We start from the raw sequence: 19,047 nt of genomic DNA, 5'->3' as shown, positions 1-19,047 counted from the left end.
TTCTCTACCCCAATCTCGGACCAACAAAGCATTCTGGCAGACAGACTATTTTTCTTTTTTCTCTCAGGAGAATTAACCTTTAATAATATTAGAGTCCAAGAACACGTTGTACTTATTTATTCTGAAAATAGAAGCTAGGGACCATTCTTTATCCCATGATAATCTATTTTGTGAGAGAAAACAATCATTGTTATGACTTTGAAAAATACAACCTTTAAAAATACTTATATTGGTAAGCTTAAAAAAAATACCATTAGTTTTTAAAACATCGCTAGGGAAGCTTCTTTTGAACCCTGTGTGGATTCAATTTCGGCACATGTATGCTGACAGAGATCTAGAAGCTAAGGCTTTAGGGGATCAAACCAAGCAGGGAAACAGAACTGATCTGAGAAAGGACTGGAAGTAGATAAGGAACAGATCTCATAGACGACAGGCTCCTGGGTGTGAACTGCATGAGTGAACACGCACTGGGGACAGCGACAAAGCACTGGGACGAGCCACCATGGAGGGTTTTCCCAGATGACTGGCCAGATGTGTGGCCACAAGTGAGAACAACTGCAGTACTATTGAAGGGGGACCTGAAAAGGGCTCTCTGTCTCTCTGCTCAGGACTTTTAGCCTTTGCACACTCCCGGTCCCCTTAGGTCTACAGAGGGTCTTTGGCTTAGCTCTCAGGAGCAGCTGCTGTGGGCACTAGCGATCTATTTCTGCTTTTCTCTGTGGCATCCTCTATTCTCCAGTCTTCAGCCTGGTATATGAAAAGAGCAATGTTCCTGCCCAGCCCACGTCCAGGCTAACTGCTATACTGGCCTCTTCCCAGCACCAGATAGACTCCGGTCTGCAGCCACTCTCTACAGCATAGAGGCTGCTAGGCCCAACAACTTAGGGCTCTCCCACCCTTCCATGCTGCCTGCTTTCGTGATGTGGCCTCAGGGAAAGGCTCCTCAGCTGAGGTTGCACAGGAAGAGGAACGGATTGGCCAGACACTACATCCAAGCACTTGGCCACATTTAACTGGGTACAGGTGGCCAGCAGCTCAGCATTCCAACAGCACCTTTTTCTAGCACCTACGAGGACACCGACCCTCAGGTACCTAGCATGCTGCCATACCTCAGCGTCTCTACTTCATGTCTACGTTATCTGAGGATATGAGTGTTAGAAGACAGAAAAGGGTGAGGGACACTCCGAGGACACGAGTGTAGGCTAGTCCTAGCTATGGTACACATCTCAGCCCAGAGGCTCTGAGGTTTGAGACCCTCTCCGTCTTGGGGATATGCACTGAGAGAACAAGCAGGCGAGTAGGTACTGATGTCACCGCTTGTGTGTCCCTGGGAGAATAAGGCATAGAGAAACACGGATTACCCAAGAGAAGACCAGAGTAGGAAGGTAAAGGGAGCTGTGCAGCGCTACATGACGTGGAAAACACTAATTTCAACAGGTTCGAGAAAGGGTTCCAGGCCAAGGCCATAGGAATCAGATCTGAGTGGAAACAGCACTTCACGAGGAGTTAGGAATGGCGTTCCCACAGGCTATGGAGACACCAAGATGTGGCTCTACAGCCCTCTCCTCTGCTCGGCCTGCCTGGAAGACAATTTAGGAGCCTAGGGAGTCCTGTCATGCAGGCATCGTGTGGTGCTAGCCTCAGACCCTGAGGTTTAGCACAGCTTCCACTGGAGAGTATCTAGGGAGGACTATGAAGTGCTCACAGTCCCAGCAGAGGTACAAGGAAAAAGAAAATGTGGTTTTCTTTGCTGAAAACACTAAAGTTCCACCCCTACAAGGGGTATTTATGAGTAACGACAAGCAGGTCTTAGAGTAAACAATTTGCCCTAAATCCAGCTATGGGATGACTGACAGTGATGAACTTGCCGGGCCATGTAGTGCCGACTGAAAACATCAGCTCATACTCTATAGCAAGTGCTGAGAATCCTCGCTCTTTGATTTGAAATTCAAGCTGTTTCCCCTGGAAACCAACGGGTGCAGTGGAGGCATAGGCACCAGCACGGGTGGGCTAGGGGCACGGACCTCTGTGTGCTAGTAGTTGAGAGGGAGCAGTGGGGGAAGTCCCTGCCAAGTGCAGCTCTCAGGGGGCAGAGTCTCCATGGGACACTGATTCAACCCAAGAGCATTCTTAGGATGAACAGAGCCTGACAAGTGTTTTAGAGACCAAAGTGCTTTTGCTGTACGACCTGTGAAAACTTAAAGTGTTAAATATGGCATAAGTAACATGGATGAACGGGCCAAGTTCAAGCTGAAACTTTTACAAAGCATCCTTTGTATAAAGCCAGGCATGGTGCGGAACTGGCAGCTGCAGGTCGAGGGATGTATTCCCAACAGAAACTCAACCACAACTGCCCTTCACTAGGCTGCGGTCACCCCACTCTCCTCTGCAGTCCCAGCATCCCTCAGGGCTCCTTCCTTTACATGTAGGTTGCAGGAAAGAGATTGACAAGAGCTCCCAAATAGTTGGGTAACAGAATTTTCTGAGATGAACGCAGCAGAAAAACTGCAACTGATGCTCTCTGGTTTGATTGCATCCCCACCAGTGTCTGCATGGACCCCATGGGGTCCAACAAGAAACTCCTCAGGGAGCGAGAGAAGTGAGGCTCAGATCTCTTCCTTCCCACAGCCATGCTGACACATGGGCCGGCAGGACAAGCGGGGGTTGGGAGCTAATTCAGGTTTTAGATATATAAGGGAAGTGGACATTGCGATAGTATCGCCACATGACCCATCAGCATGGCTCTCTGTTGGAAGGACCTGGCGAGTCACTTTGCTCCAGAACAGAAGGCAAGCACTAGTGTATCAGGAAGAAAGGCCTCTGGGTATTACACACTTCCTTCTTCTGCCCACTCCTCAGGGGCAAAAAATTAGCTCTACTTACTATATTTGAAAGACTAATTTTTAAAAAATTAATAAAAATATCAATTTCCCTGTCAAGATTACATGAGCATGAACACCAAAGCGAAGTTCTGGGGAGGGAGGAAGGATGCATGGCAGGCTTCTACGGTGTGCTCAGCCTTCTCGGTGTGGCTGACGAGGGCTGGGGCACGGGCTGTTTTGTCCCCCATTCCCAGGTCCTCTTGCCCATTTGTCTTTTCTATGTAGATGTCCTTAGGTTTAGTGTTGGGATCACAAAATGGAATTCGACAGAGAGCTTCTGGAGGTGATGGGCAGGGGAAGGGAGAGGGCACAGGGATGAAAAGTTAGTCATCTTCATCCTCGCTGATGTCACATGTCACAACCTTGCGCCTAGAGAGACTTGCTGGGGAGGAAGATGGGGAGGTCTTGCCAGAGAAGGGCCACCGGAAGGAGGGGGAGGGGGAGCGTTCGTGAGTAGGGCTGCTGCTGGGACTCTGCTTGGGACTGATGGCCTGGAGCATCCGACCTTTTCCCTCTTTCAGCATGTGTTTCTGGGGAGGGAGACCAAAGGCAGAGTTAGCAGACACCTATGGACCCCATGGGTCACCCCCAGAGCCTCAGAAACGGCAAATGATTGTGAATCTCCCCTGTAATTACTTTTCGTTTTTATTGCTGAGGGTCAAAGTTATGGTCTCAAGCACGTGAGGGAAACACCCTGCCCCTAAGGCCAAGCACGACTAAAGGAGACAGGAGGGCACAACTGTGTCTGTCCTAGGCTCCCTCTCCACACAGGACCACTTTTCTGTGTCTTCACCTGCTTGCCTCTCAGCCTTTCTTGACCTCCACCAGAGACATTCTTCAGAGGCTAGACTGCAGTCCACATGCCGGGCCAACACAAAGGCTCACTAATGGAGCTCTCTGTTTGGTTTGAGGGCACTGCTAGTCTCACTGGGGACCCACAGCAGCTCCTCACAGAAAAGAGGCTCCTTATCTGTGCTCTTTCACATTTCTCTTCTATGTTAGTGCAGAACACAGAAGGAACAGCTGAGGCTACCTAGTTATCTTGACTCCAGATGTCAAGGCTGACAGAGAGCTGACAAAATTAGTAGGAAAACGTAAGACTGGATAAGATAATGTCTTAATTTGACATTCCTTTCTCCTCAAAGAGTCTATATTCCTTTCCTCAGCAGTGCAATTCCTGAATCCACTGAACATTGACTGGCGGTTGAAGTATTCGTATCACAAGTTCATGGCCTGCCTTGGACCACAAACAGAGTTCAAGGCCAGTCTGGGCACCTTAGGGAGATACTGCCTCAGAATAATAAGTAAATAAGCCTGGTGTGGTGGCACACAACTTTAATCCTAGCAGCTGGGAGACAGAGACAGGCAGATCACTCTGCGTCCTTGGCCAGCCTTGTCTACACTGCCAGTTTCAAGTCAACCAAGGTAACATAGTGAGCTCTTGTCTCAAAAATAAAGATTACATAAATGAAAAGCCCCCCCCCCCCCAATATTCCCTCAGGTGTCGGGAAGAAGGGCTCTCACCAGTGCTCCTTCTGGACCAAACATTTCCAGGAAACTTCCAATGAATTCTCGGGACTTCTCTTCCCACTTCTGGATGAGGTCAATGCTCTTTTCTTCCACCTTCTGCACAAATTCTTTTGATTTTTCTTCCACATCTTTTACTTTCTTCTTTACTTTATCAACCCGTTCTTGCAAGTGGTATTTCTTCTCCTAGGACAAAATAAACGCTTTTTAAGACATAGTGCCCAGGCTGGAAGAGATGGTTCAGGTCCTGTTCTTCCAGAGGACCTGGGTTTAATTCCCAGCGCCCACTTAAGACAGCTCACACCTGCCTCTGTGTCCAGCGCCCAAGAGCTCTGACACCTCTGGCCCTACCAGCATCTGTATTCACACACACCTACCCATAGACATATACATAATAATAAAAATCATAAATTAAACTTTCAATTTTTAAAATTCTGCTTTTCTTAATCTATTCTGTATTTATTTAGGATAATAATAGGAAAGATAATCTATGAACAGTCATCTTATATGAAAGCATGATAATTTTTTTTTCTTTTTTTGTTTTTTTGAGATAGGGTTTCCTCTGTGTAACCCTGGCTGTCCTGAAACTTGCTCTGTAGACTAGGCTGGCCTTGAACTCAGAGATCCATCTGCCTCTGCCTCTCAACTGCTGGAATTAAAGGTGCACACCTTCACACCTGGCTGAAAGTGTGATAATTTTAACACTGTAAAAGCTCTGGACTAAACTAACTACAACAGTGAGGGCAGGAACAGATCAGCATGCAGCCAAACAAAGTCAAGGTTTTTAAGATAAATCTAATATAACGAAATATAAATAAATATACCCAACATGACTCTTTCAGATGGGAATGTATAGATACAAGATCACTACACACTACCAAAAAACAAGCCAATTATTCCAGAGTCAACATGGAAACATTAGATCCTTAATTAATTCATTATTCTAGATGCCCCATCTCTAGCTCCTTTCATGATGTCTCTGTGTGTGTATGTACATGTCTATGCATGTGTGGTTAGGTCAGAGGTTACCATCATGAGTCTTTACCCACTCTCCTGAGACAGGCTCTCTCGCTGATCCTGGAGCACACTGATTCTATTAGGCTGCCGGCTGCTGACTTTCAGTGCCCCTGCCGTCTGAGAGGATGCACTGCCATGCCTAGCTCTGTATATGGGTGCTGGGGTTGCACTCAGGTCATAGTGCTCGCATACCAGGCACTCTACCAACCGAGACATCTTCTTAGCCCATGGTTTATGTCTTAGAAGTTGGAGATCTGTGCCCGGAGGTGGTGGTGCACTCCTTTAATCCCAGAAGGCAGAGATAGAAGGATCTCTGTGAGTTTGAGGCTAGCCTGGTCTACCAAAGTGTGTTCCAGGACAGGCTCCAAAGCAACAGTGAAACCATGTCCTGAAAAAAACCTAAATAAATAAATAAATAAATAGAAGTTGGAGATATGCTTGCTCATCTGGAAAATGATAAAAAGTTGGCTCTACCAATGTTCCTAAACATTAGTGTATAATGGTATCGATGCTCCATGGAGGAGGAGTGGTACCCCCCCTTCAGTCCTCCTCCAAGGTCCTCATGCTCCCAAGTTACTCAGGAGATCTTGTCTTTTTCTACTTTCTACTTCCCATGCAGATTAGATCTATGTAAGTCTTTCTTAGTGTCCGCATTGTTGTCTAAGTTCTCTGGGATTGTGGTTTGTAGGCTGGCTTTCTTTGCTTTATGTTTAAAAACTACCTATGAGTGAGTACATGTGATAATTGTCTTTCTGTGTCTGGGTTACCTCACTCAAAATAATGTTTTCTAGCTCCATCCATTTTCCTGCAAAATTCAAGCTGTCATTATTTTTTTCTGCTGTGAAGTAATCCATTGTGTAAATGTACCACATTTTTCTTATTCATTCTTTGATCAAGGGGCATTTAGGTTGTTTCCAGGTTCTCGCTATGACAAACAAAGCTGCTATGAACAGTTAAGCATATGTCCTTGTGGCACGATTGAGCATCCTTTGGATATATAATCCAAAGTGGTATTACTGGGTCTTAAGGAAGGTTGTTTCCTAATTTTCTGAGAAATCGCCACACTGACATCCAAAGGGGTTGTACCAGCTTGCATTCCCACCAGCAATGCAGAAGTGTTCTCTTTTCCCCACAACCTCTCGAGCATAAGTTGTCATAGTGTTTTTGATCTTGGCCATTCTTACAGGTAGAAGATAAAATCTCAGAGTTGTTTTGATTTGTATTTCTCTGATGACTAAGGACATTGAATATTTCCTTAAGTGGTTTTCAACCATTTTAGATTCCTATGTTGAGAGTTCTCTGTTTAGGTCTGTACTCCATTTTTTTATTGAATTATGTGATCTTTTGGTGTCCAATTTCTTGAGTTCTTTGTATATTTTGGAGATCAGATCTGTCTGATGTGGGGTTAGTGTAGATCTTTTCCCATTCTGTAGGCTGTCATTTTGTCTTTCCTTTGCTTTCCAGAAGCTTTTCAGTTTCAGGAAGTCCCGTTTACTAATTGTTTCTCTTAGTGTTTGTGCTGCTGGGATTCTATTTAGGAAGTGGTTCCCTGTGCCAATGTGTTCAAGTGTACTTTCCACTTTATCTTCTATAAGGTTCAGTGTGGCTGGCTTTATGTTGAGGTCTTTGATCCATTTGGACTTGAGTTTTGTGCATGGTGATAGATATGGGTCTATTTTCATTCTTCTACATGTTGATATCCAGTTATGCCAGCACCACTTGTTAAATATGCTTTCTTTTTTCCATTTGTATTTTTTACTTTGTCAAAGATCAGAGGTTCAAAGATGTGTGGATTGATATCCGGATCTTCTATTTGGTTCCATTGGTCCTCCTGCCTGTTCTTATGCCAGTTTTCAGTACTTTAGCTGTGTAGTAGAGTTTGAAGTCAGGGATTGTGATGCCTCCAGAAGTTCTTTTATTGCCCAAGATTGTTTTGGCTATCCTGGGTTTTTTGCTTTTCCAAATGAAGTTGAGTACTGTTCTTTCGAGGTCTTTGAGGAATTTTGCTGGGATTTTGCTGGGCATTGTGTTGAATCTGTAGATTGCTTTCAGTAAGATTGCCATTTTTACTATGTTAATTCTGCCTACCCAAGAGCATGGGAGGGCTTCTACTTTCTGGTGTCTTCTTCAAATTTCTTTCTTCAAAGATCTAAAGTTCTTGTCATACAAGTCTTCCACTTGTTTGGTTAGAATTACTCTGAGATATTTTATGCTATTTGTGGTTATTGTGAAGGGTGTTGATTCTCTGATTTCTTCCCCAGTCCTTTTATCATCTGTGTACAGGCGGGCTACTGATTTTTTTTTTTAGTTAATCTTATATCCTGCTACATTGATGAAAGTGTTTATGAGTTATAGAAGTTCCTTGGTAGAATTTTTGGGATCACTTATGTAAACTATCATATCACCAGCAAACAGTGAGAGTTTGACTTCTTCTTTTCCAATTTGTATCCCCTTGATGTCCATTTGGTGTCTCATTGCTCTAGCTAGGACCTCAAGAACTATATTGAATAGATATGGAGAGGTCTTGTTCCTGATTATAGTGGAATTGCTGGGAGTTTCTCTCCATTTAGTTTGATGTTGGCTGTTGGCTTGCTGTATATTGCCTTAATTATGTTTAGGTATGTTCCTTGTACCCCTGCTCTCTCCAAGACCTTTATCATGAAGGGGTGTTGTATTTTGTCAAAAGCTTTTTTGGCATCTGAGATGATCATGTGGTTTTTATTTTTCAGCTTGTTTATATGTTGGATTACGTTGACAGATTTTCGTATGTTGAACCATCCCTGCATCTGTGGAATGAAGCCAACTTGGTTATGGTGGATGATGGTTCTGATGTCTTCTTGGATTCGATTTGCTAGTATTTTTGCATTAATGTTCATGAGTGAGACTGGTCTGTAATTCTCTTTCTTAGTATTGTCTTTCTGTGGTTTGGGTATCAGGGTAATTGTAGCCTCACAAAAAGAGTGTGGAATAATTTGAGGAGTATTGGTATTAGTTCTTCTTGAAAGTCTTGTAGAATTCTGAGCTGAAACCATCTGGTCGTGGGCTTTTTTGGTTGGGAGACTTTTGATGACTGTTTCTATTTCTTCACTAGTTATAGGTCTGTTTAATTTGCTTATCTGGTCTTGATTTAATTTTGGTGATATTTATCCAGAAAGTTGTTCATTTCCTTTAAGTTTTCCAATTTTGTGAAGTACAGGTTTTCAAAATATGACCTGATGATCCTCTGTATTTCCTCCATGTTTGTTGTTATGTCCCCTTTTTCGTTTCTGATTTTGTTAATTTGGATATTCTCTCTCTGCCTTTTGGTTAGTTTGGATAAAGGTTTGTCTATTTTGTTGATTTTCTTGAAGAACCAACTCTTTGTCTCATTGATTCTTTGTATTGTTTTGTTTCTATTTTGTTGATTTCAGCTCTCAATTTGATTATTTCCTGCCATCTAGTTCTCTTAGGTGAGTTTGCTTCTTTTTGTTCTTAAGTTTTCAAATGTTCTGTTACTAGTGTGGGATTTTTTTTCCAGCTTCTTTATATAGGCATTTAGTGCTATGAACTTGCCTCTTAACACTGCTTTCATTGTGTCCCATAAATTTGGATATGTTGTGTGGTCATTTTCATTGAATTTTAGGAAGTCTTTAATTTCTCCCTTCATTTCTTCCTTGACCCATTGATGATTCAGGTGAGCATTGTTTAATTTCCATGTGTTTGTGGGTTTTCTGGAATTAGTATTGCTGTTGACTTCTAGTTTTATACCATGGCGATCTGATAAGGTACATTGGGTTATTCCAATTTTTTTGTATTTGTTGAGGTTTGTTTTGTTACCGAGTATGTGGTCAATTTTTGAGAAGGTTCTATGAGGTGCTGAGAAGGTATATTCTTTTCTGTTTTGATGGAATATTCTATAGATATCTGTTAAGTCCATCTGAGTCATAACATCTGTTAGTTCTCTTATTTCTCTGTTCATTTTTTGTCTGACTGACCTGTCCAGTGGTGACAGGGGAGTGTTGAAGTCTCCCACTATTAGTGTGTGGGGTTTAATATATGATTTAAGCTTTAGAAGTGTTTCTTTGACATATGAGGGTGCCCTTGTATTTGGGGCATAGATGTTTAGTATTGAAATTTCCTCTTGATAGATTTTTCCTGTGACTAATATGAAATGATCTTCTTTGTCTCTTTCAACTGATTTTAGCTTGAAGTCTATTTTGTTAGATATTAGGATAGCTACACCCGCATGTTTCTTAGGTCAATTTGGTTGGTATATTTTTCCCCAACCTTTTACTCTGAGATGATGTGTCTTTGAAGTTGAGATGCGTTTCTTGTATGCAGAAGAGGGATGGATTCTGTTTTCGTATCCAATCTGTTAGCCTGTGCCTTTTTATAAGTGAGTTGAGTCCATTTACATTAAGGGATATTAATGACCAGTGGTTGCTATCTCCTGTTAATTTAGTTTTCATCATTGGTGATTAATTTGTGAATTTTTTTTTCTTCTTTGGGAATTGCTGTAATGAGATCATCAATTGTATGAATTTTTGTTGGTGTAGCCATCTTCCTTGTGTTAGAGTTTTCCTTCTAGTATTTTGTGTAGGGCTGGGTTTGTGGTTAGGTATTGGTGAGATCTAGATTTGTTATGGAATATCTTGTTTTGCCCTTCTATGGTGATCGACAGTTTTGTTGGGTATAGTAGTCTGGCTTGGCATCCGTGGTCTCTTAATGTCTCCATAATGCTTGACCATGACCTTCTAGATTTCATTGTCTCCACTGAGAAGTCAGGTGTAATTCTGATAGGTCTACCTTTATATGTTACTTGGCCTTTTTTCTTTGCAGCTCTTAATATTCTTTCTTTACACTGTATGTTTAGTGTTTTGATTATTATGTGGCAAGAGGATTTTTTTTTGATCCAGTCTATTTGGTGTTCTGTAAGCTTCTTGTATCTTCATAGGCATAGCTTTCTTTAGGTAGGGAAAGTTTACTTCTATGATTTTGTTAAATTTTCTGTGCCTTTGAGTTGAACTTCTTCTCCTTCTTCTATACCTATCATTCTAAGATTTGGCCTTTTTATGGTGTCCCATATTTCATGGATATTTTGGGTTAAGCTTTTGTTAAATTTAATGTTTTCTTTAACTGATGAGTCTATTTCCTTTATTGTATCTTCCTGCTTGAGATTCTCTCTTTCATTTCTTGTATTCTGTTGTTCATGCTTGCATTTGTGGTTCCTGATTTTTTTCTCATAATTTGTGTTTCTATCATTCCTTCGACTTGTGTTTTCTTTATTTTTTCTATCTCAGTTTTTCAAGTCCTGAATAGGTTCTTTTATATGTTTGAGTTCTTTTTCTTGGTTTTCTTTAAGTGATTTGCTGATATCTTCCAATTTTTTGTTTGTTTTTTCCTTCATTTATTTAAGATAATTTCTCATTTCATCTTTAAGAATTTCAAACATTCTCTTGAGGTTATTTTTTAGATCATTTTCTTCTGGTTCATCCATATTTGGTTGTTCAGGTCTTTCTTTTGTAGGGTCTTTAGGTTTTACTGGTATTGTGTTGCTCTTTGTGGTATGGCATGTGATCTTACCTTTTCTACTCATCTTTTCGTCTAATAGGTGTGGTTGGGGATTCTGAGATTCTGTTGAATAATCTAGGTCCCAGTAAATCCAAAGCTCAGATGGTTGTTCCTCGTGGTACAGTCAGTGTCACAGTTCTAGTTACCCCATTGGTTACTCCTGCTCCTGGAGGTAGCTCAGTACTCGATTTCTTCTTTTTAAATCAACTTTACTGAAGTATTATGTATATATAAAATTTATAGCATCTCTAAAAGCCAATATTAAGCAAAAGTACTTGCATGGTTTTTGTTTGTTTTTGAAACAGGACTTTCCCATGTGGGAAACCGTATATAGAATGCTATGTGTCATTAGCTACATGGGAAAGATCCATAGTTTTCAACACATTCTCAAGAGAACACCCGATTTAAAAAAAAAGCAACCAAACAGTTTAAAGCCTCTCTAAATATACTGATGCACTGATATTTGTTATTTTTTGAGACAGAGTGTCACATTACTAATTCTAGCCTCAGAATTCTGACCGTACCTCTAGTGCTTTCAGATATATCTGTGTTGTAACCATAGGCACATATTTTTGCTGAATTGTTTATTTTATTTTATTTTTTTAAAGATAGGATCTCACTGTGCAGCCCTAGCTGGCCTGGTACACACAGAGCTCTCCTTCCTCTGCCTCCTGATGATGGGACTAAAGGCGTGCGCCACCATGTCCGGCTTTGTTTGCCTGTCCTTGTATCAGTACACTGATCTTTTAGACCATGAGGGCAGAACATGGGTGAAGTGATTAGTGTGGTCTTTCCTGAAAAGCGGCGTGCATTACCTCTGGGGAATGATAATCACAGCTAGACTGAAAAGCGTGCGCAGCCCAGACAGCGAAGCAAGGTGTGCCCTACAGAAGCAGGGAACTGCAAGATGAGGTTGCAACTCACGTTGATAAAGCTGACATTGAGCTCCTTGGCAGTGTAGCCCCTCTGGAGGTTCCGTCTCGCATACACATCATAGTCACGGACAATGCGGGTGATGATGTCTGATGTAGAGATACCTTCTGTCCTCTGTGTTGGAGCAAACATGCCTGAGTTGAAACAAACAGACAAACACTGTCATGTCCTAGACAGAACCTGGGACTAATACACTTCTTTTTCTCAAAAAATAGATTCCCCTTTAAACCCAGCACTTGAGAGGTAGAGGCAGGTGCATCTCTGTAAGCTCAAGACCTGCCTGGTCTACACTGTCAGTTCCAGATCACAAAAAAGAAAGAAAAGAAGAATGAAAAAAAGGAAGGAAGGAAGGAAGGAAGGAAGGAAGGAAGGAAGGAAGGAAGGAAGGAAGGAAGGAAGGAAGGGCGAGCGAACTCTAGAGATCTGGCACACAGGAATCAAGGCCTAGGAGAAAGGAAGCAAGCACTGTCCCAATAGTAAGAAAAATATGGGACTTGTCCTAAATTTAAGAAATGAAAATGAGCTGTTTGGACCAAGAATTGACAGGTGTTGGTGGTGCTCACTTAGGCCGTTGTCCACAATTTGACCGGAAGCAGGTAAGAGTTCCCACTTCCTACCTTAAAGCAGTGCCGCAGCTGGATCTCTGGAGTTGCCCAAGACCCCACGAAGTGAAGCTGGACCTCGGCTCACTCACCTGCTTCCTTGATGTGCTTATACACGTCATCACTCCCCGCAGAAGAATAGGGGATATCGTCATGGGCTACGAAATCAATCTGAAAATAAGAAAACGTCAGCTCGTCTCCAGGCTAACTGCCACTGGAAAGACCCTCTACATATTCTTGGGCTCAGGAAAAGGGAAACTGGCAAGGGTCACACCTCAAAACCACCTTTCCTCTGTACCTTTTTGCCTGCTTCACACATTCCACAATCTGTCTGGAAAGCAACCTCATGGCTTCTACATAGGAAGCTTGCCAGTTTCTTCTCCTGGTCTAAGAGAGAGGTGCTGCCTCCCTCTGTACGCCACCAGCATGCTATGGTCAGTAGAGCAGGACAGGCTTCTGGTAAGCCAGTTAGTAGACAGAGCCTAGAAAGAAGGGAATTTCCCTGTCTTTCTGGGTCTGTAGAAATGGGCCACAAAAAGGCTTCTAAAAGGGTGAAAGATTGGCCGGGCGGTGGTGGCACACGCCTTTAATCCCAGCACTTGGGAGGCAGAGGCAGGCGGATCTCTGTGAATTCGAGACCAGCCTAGTCTACAAGAGCTAGTTCCAGGACAGCAGGCTCCAAAACCACAGAGAAACCCTGTCTCGAAAAACCAAAAAAGGGCTGGAGAGATGGCTCAGTGGTTAAGAGCATTGCCTGCTCTTCCAAAGGTCCTGAGTTCAATTCCCAGCAACCACATGGTGGCTCACAACCATCTGTAATGAGGTCTGGTGCCCTCTTCTGGCCTGCAGACATACACACAGACAGAATATTGTATGCATAATAAATAAATAATTTTTTTAAAAAAAGTCTACTGAGTCTTCAGATTTCCATACTGAGGACCTCAAATGGCCCCAGATAAGACAGTGAGCATAAGCCAGAACCTAGGTGGAGGAAGGAGCAGACTAGGACCTACCCTTTAGTACTAGAGAACAGACTAGGTCCAAAAGGACCCCAAGGGTCCCCTTAAGGACCAGGGGGCCTAGGAAGACCTCTGAGACACAGAGGTCAAGGGAACACTTCCACCAAGAAAGGAGGCATACTNTTTTTTTTAGTTTTTTGAGACAGGGTTTCTCTGAGGCTTTGGAGCCTGTCCTGGAACTAGCTCTGTAGACCAGGCTGGTCTCGATCCGCCTGCCTCTGCCTCCCAAGTGCTGGGATTAAAGGCGTGTGCCACCACCGCCTGGCCAATCTTTCACCCTTTTAGAAGCCTTTTTGTGGCCCATTTCTACAGACCCAGAAAGACAGGGAATATATTTGTTCTACTGAGAAATAGAAAACCCAAAGCAACAAGTGTTTATCACCGCGTTGCTGTAAATAGATGTCTTTTAGGAAGATTGCAAACCCTCATCTAGTGACTCTCTCTGGACAGCCCGTAAACCTTTGTTAATGCAATACTAACTCGAGCAAACCCAAGCCCCAGATGCTGCACAAGTGTGAAGCAAGCTCCTCAGGACCTAAGCTAACCCCTCCATCACCCATGAACAAGTTGACAGGATAGCAAAGTAAAGGCTTGGCAGCAAGCGAGCCGCGTGGTGGAGATTTACTGCTCACAAGGAGGAAGGGGACATTAGCAAGTTCTCCTCTGCACCTCTGTCTGGGGCCAGCTGTGCTGCAGAGAATGCCTTGCTCATCACCCTGGGTTCCACTGTTCAGAGCTGGTGGAGGAAAGCTGGAGAACCACAAAGGTCTGTCCTGGGCTGGTGAGTTGGCAAGCAGGTAAAGGCACCTGCTGCCAAGCCTCGTTATCCCGTTTCATCCCTGAGAAAACTGGCGCCCCCACGCTGTTCTCTCACCTTTATGTGTGTGCTGTGGCCCCATACATACACACAATGAGTAAATGAAGTAAATAAAATGTAGTAAATGGTCTGTCCTAATCCTAAACAGTTACAGTAAATCTCCACTTGCTTCCGGCCTATTCAAGTACTGCTTCAGAAGCATGGCGGCTTTGTTCCTTCCTGCCTCCTGCAATGATCCACACACCCATGCAGAGAAGTAACAATATGTACACTGTTTCTCAAACTTGAGGGTCTCTAACCACTGTAACAAATTCATCCCTTTTATGGCCACCTTTGGTTTTCTGTGTATTATTATTATTTTAGTTTTTCAAGACAGGGTTTCTCTGTAGCTTTGGAACCTGTCCTGGAACTAGATCTTGTAAACAAGGCTGGTCTCGAACTCATAGAGATCTGCCTGCCTCTGCCTCTTGAGTGCTGGGATTAAAGATGTGAGTGAGCCACCACCACCTAGCTCATGCCCACCTTTGTAGGAAGCATGCTTCAATACAGGAGAATTCAAAGGTAGGGTTTTTTTTTTTTTAAGATTTATTTATTTATTATGTATATAACATTCTGCCTCCATGTATGCCCGCATTCCAGAAGAGGGCAGCAGATCTCATTACAGATGGTTGTGAGCCACCATGTGGGTGTTGGGAATTGAACTCAGTACCTCTAGAAGAGCAGCCACTGCTCTTAACCACCAAGCCATCTCTCCAGCCCAACAGGGGGTTTTTAATAATAATTACTTCTTAAACAAGGGTGACAAACACCCCTGGTTTTTGTTCCCACAAAATTTCTAGCCCCAAACCAAAGCTGAAAGTAAACTTAAATCAACAGAAGAGGAGAGGAAGGGAGGGGAGCAGAGAAGAATGTATAGCTCAATAAAATCAATAATAAAAAAAAATAAACAGAAGAGAACATGTGCTATTTCCTAAATGCAAAGATTTCTTCTTGAATTCAGTTTTTGTTTGTCTTTTTGAAAGGTATTATTTTCATATTTTGTGTGTGTCTGGTGCCCATGGAGGCCATAAGGTGTTGGATCCTTCAGAACTGGAGTTATAGACAGTTGTGAACTACCATGTGGTGCTGGGAACCAGACTCAGATCCTGTAAAAAAACAGCAAGTGCTCTTGCCCACACAGTCATCTCTCTGGCCCCTTTGAAAAAGATTTTATCAGTAGCATGCGCGCGCGCGCGCGCGCACGCGCGTGTGTGTGTGTGTGTGTGTGTGTGTGTGTGTGTGTGTGTGTGCGCGTGCGTGCGTGCGTGCGTGCGTGTGTGTGTGTGTGTGTGTGTGTGTGTGTGTATACAGTTGTCTATGGAGCTCTATGGAGCCCAGAAGAGGACACTGGATCCTCTGCAGCTGGAATTACAAGCCACTCCATGTGGGTGCTGGAAATAAACTCTGGTCTTTTGAAAGAACACAAACACTTTTTTAAAACTGAGTCATCAGCCAGGCGGTGGTGGCACACGCCTTTAATCCCAGCACTTGGGAGGCAGAGGCAGGCGGATCTCTGTGAGTTCGAGACCAGCCTGGTCTACAAGAGCTAGTTCCAGGACAGCAGGCTCCAAAACCACAGAGAAACCCTGTCTCGAAAAACCAAAAAAATAAAATAAAATAAAATAAAACTGAGTCATCTCTCCAGCATATGTTTGCTTGTTTTTGAGACAAAGTCTTTATTAAGTAGCCCAAGCTGGCCTCAAACCTGTGGTCCTCATGCTTCAGTCTCTTGGCTTTGCAATATAAACATCTTTTTTTACATTAAAAAATTAAATATATTTATTTTGTATGTGTATAACTTGTTCATGAATGTGTACATGTAGGCCCGAGGGTAACTTGCAGGAGTCAGTTCTCCCTTCTAGCAAGTGGGTCCAGGGTTCAAATTCAGGTCATCAGACTGGGCAGCAAGTGTCTCTACCTGCTGAACTGTCTTCTAGCCCAGATAGATAAACTCCGTCAATATATGGCTAGAACTATGGCTATTCTAAAGAGATTAGCACACAATAAGGGTAGGTCACACCTATTGTGCAGGGGAAAACGCTAGGGATCCAGACAGTTCATTGACGTCCTGCTAACAGTGTACCTGGAGCACATGCATCAGTCTCTCTGGGCCTTGTTCTCCATATGTAAAGGAAAGAATAGCTATCCCCACAAGATGGGGCTAGAACCCAGCGACCATAAAGATACATGACAGATAGACTAGCCTTCTGTCTCGGGCACCGAGGGGATGCTGGAACTAGGAATGAGTACACTGCCGTTTCTTACCCGGTGCTGGGCCAGGAACTCAGGCGTCAGTGTCCAGGGGGCATTCCTCACCACCTCGTCCACATAGCGGCAGTGCTGCACGGCGTCATAACGCTCGTTTTCGTTCATCACAGTGAAGCCCTTGAAGTTGTGCGTTAGCTCGTCACTGCAGACTGGGTTTACAGCACCAAAGTCGTAAGTCAAGGCCCCTCTGTCTACCCTTCCCCAGTCACCAACCTTCCCCATCTTCTACTCTCTAGGCCATCCCCATCCAGTCAGGAGAAGAACCTTTTGGATGTAGTTCAGCCTGGGTATCAATGTTTTTCGTAACTAACTACACTAAGGCTCATACTTTTGAAAAGAAGGTAAAACAGAACTCAGATTTTGACTTTGAAATGAACACCAGTGGAGTTTTTCACGCTAGAGAGATGACTCAGCGGCTAAGAACACTGGCTGCTCTTATAAAATACTCGTTTGATTCCCAGCACTCACATGGTGGCTCACACCCGTCTTTTAGTCCCATTGATCTAATGTCCTCCTCTGAATTCCTCAGGCACCAGGCACACATGTGGTACAGACACACACATAAAGACCAACCAACTAACCAAACAAAGCAAAACAAAAAAACTAACAAACCTACTCCTACACATAAATTTTAAAAACGCTTTCTCATTTTTCTAAGACTGGACTTGACCATAACGTTTGCTTGGCAGACTTTTCTAGCTCTGTGAAGTCAAAGCTGATGAGGTGTTTTTAAGTAGAGATCAGAGCCCCTCTGTAACTGTGCAACCTCAGCTATGAACTGCGAGATAATCCAGGCCCCCTCAGTGCGCCTGCTGCTGCCCTCCCCAGGCTGAGCTAAGGCTATAGATCTTATCTGGGGCAACTTGTGCCACACCCTTCCTTTCATAAATGAAATCGGGCCGATGACTGCACTCAAGTCACACAAGCAGGAGGGAGACTGCTCTTTCTGAGCAACACCCAGACCATCCGATGCCCTTTTACCTCCCACAAAGAGAGAACACCGAGAATCATCCCATGCTCTCTTACCTCCCACAAAGAGAGAATGCCACCCAGACCATCTGATGCCCTCTTACCTCCCACAATGAGGTAGGTATTAGGGAAAAGGTTCTTCGCTTGCATCAGAGCCCGGGCATGACCGGAGTGAAATAAGTCAAATATTCCATCCGCATAAACTCTCACAGGCCGCTCACCTGAATCCAAATAAAAGAACTCATCACAAAAATACATTTACTTAACCCCTCACACCTGGACGCTGTGTCTGCAGCACTGTGGGACTCTCATTCATTTCATTCTCATCCGTTCTCTGGGGCCAGGCCTGGTGACACTCTAATCCTGGCCACTCTGACAGCTGAGGCAGCTTGGACTACACAGTGACATCAAGGCCAGTCTGAACAACACAGGGAGACCCTGTCTCACAATAAAAAAATAACCCAATAGTAGAGATCTTGCATAAGGCCCTAATCTTAGCCCCCACTACCATAAAATAAAATAAATGCAAACATAAGTGATTTTACTATTACACAGTCTCAGCAAATGAGTACAGATTTCCTGAACAACACAGGATTTTCCTTAGTGAGAGCAGCAATTTCTCTCTCCATGTTTTTATAAGGATTGAGTACATTTCCCTTAATACTACCTCAGAAGTAATGTTAAATATATAGTCAATGAACACATTTTTTTTGTCTGTTTTTCGAGACAGGGTTTCTCGGTGTAGATTTGGAGCCTGTCCTGGAATTTGCTCTGTAGATCAGGCTGGCCTTAAACTCACAGAGGTCCATTGGCATCTGCCTCCTGAGTGCTGGGATTAAAGGCGTGCGGCCACCACTGCCTGGCAATACATATACATATTCTGAACTTCAAATCCTCACCTTAAAAAAAAGATTGACTTTGAATTATGTGTATGAGGGAGTATGTGCATGTAAGTACATGTACCTGTCCCAGAGACATATAATAAGCGGCCGTGAACTGCCCAATATGGGGGCTGGGAGCTGAACTCTGGTGTTCTGCAGGAGCAGCACATACTCTTAACCACTAAGCTCTAAGCTCTCACCTGAAATTTATGACATTTCAAGTCAGAAATAAAAATGTATTTCCTGTACTGTAAAATGAATACATCTGGATGGTGTGACATCCACAGAGTACGGAAAGAACGTAACGGGAGCCATCTTCCTGTGTTTATTATGCTCTGTGTTTAAATGGAACATAACGAAACTGTTCTGACTCTCGTTTTCAGTTTGCTGTGCTTGTTAATAACTAACACTTTGCTTTGAAAATTAATCCTAGTAGGCACAGGTTTGTTTTTTTTTTTTAATGTATACAATGTTCTGGCTGCATGGGTGCCTACACGCCAGCAGAGGGCACCAGATCTCATTACAGATGGTTGTGAGCCACCA

The 19,047-nt window shown here is 43.4% G+C and overlaps 1 protein-coding gene across 3 annotated transcripts in view; it reads right to left on the bottom strand.

The window, feature by feature from the left end:
- Positions 1–102: 102 nt before the first annotated feature.
- Positions 103–19,047, bottom strand: part of Pcyt1a (phosphate cytidylyltransferase 1A, choline) — a 48,583-nt gene continuing 29,638 nt past the window's right edge. For all 3 annotated transcript variants that reach the window (XM_050159805.1, XM_050159807.1, XM_050159806.1), the window contains exons 4-9: positions 17,728–17,844; positions 16,652–16,803; positions 12,604–12,682; positions 11,901–12,043; positions 4,407–4,595; positions 103–3,412 (exon numbers count right to left, since the gene is read on the bottom strand). In XM_050159805.1, coding sequence (XP_050015762.1) covers positions 3,206–3,412; positions 4,407–4,595; positions 11,901–12,043; positions 12,604–12,682; positions 16,652–16,803; positions 17,728–17,844 — 887 coding nt within the window. In that variant the 3' untranslated portion in view covers positions 103–3,205. The remainder of the gene's footprint in view (positions 3,413–4,406; positions 4,596–11,900; positions 12,044–12,603; positions 12,683–16,651; positions 16,804–17,727; positions 17,845–19,047) is intronic.

Source organism: Alexandromys fortis, unplaced genomic scaffold (assembly GCF_014885135.2).
Source record: "Alexandromys fortis isolate MF-2015 unplaced genomic scaffold, M_Fortis_MF-2015_v1.1 scaffold_119, whole genome shotgun sequence".
In the NCBI taxonomy this organism is placed as follows: domain Eukaryota; kingdom Metazoa; phylum Chordata; class Mammalia; order Rodentia; family Cricetidae; genus Alexandromys; species Alexandromys fortis.
This window is presented reverse-complemented; position numbering and strand designations above follow the sequence as displayed.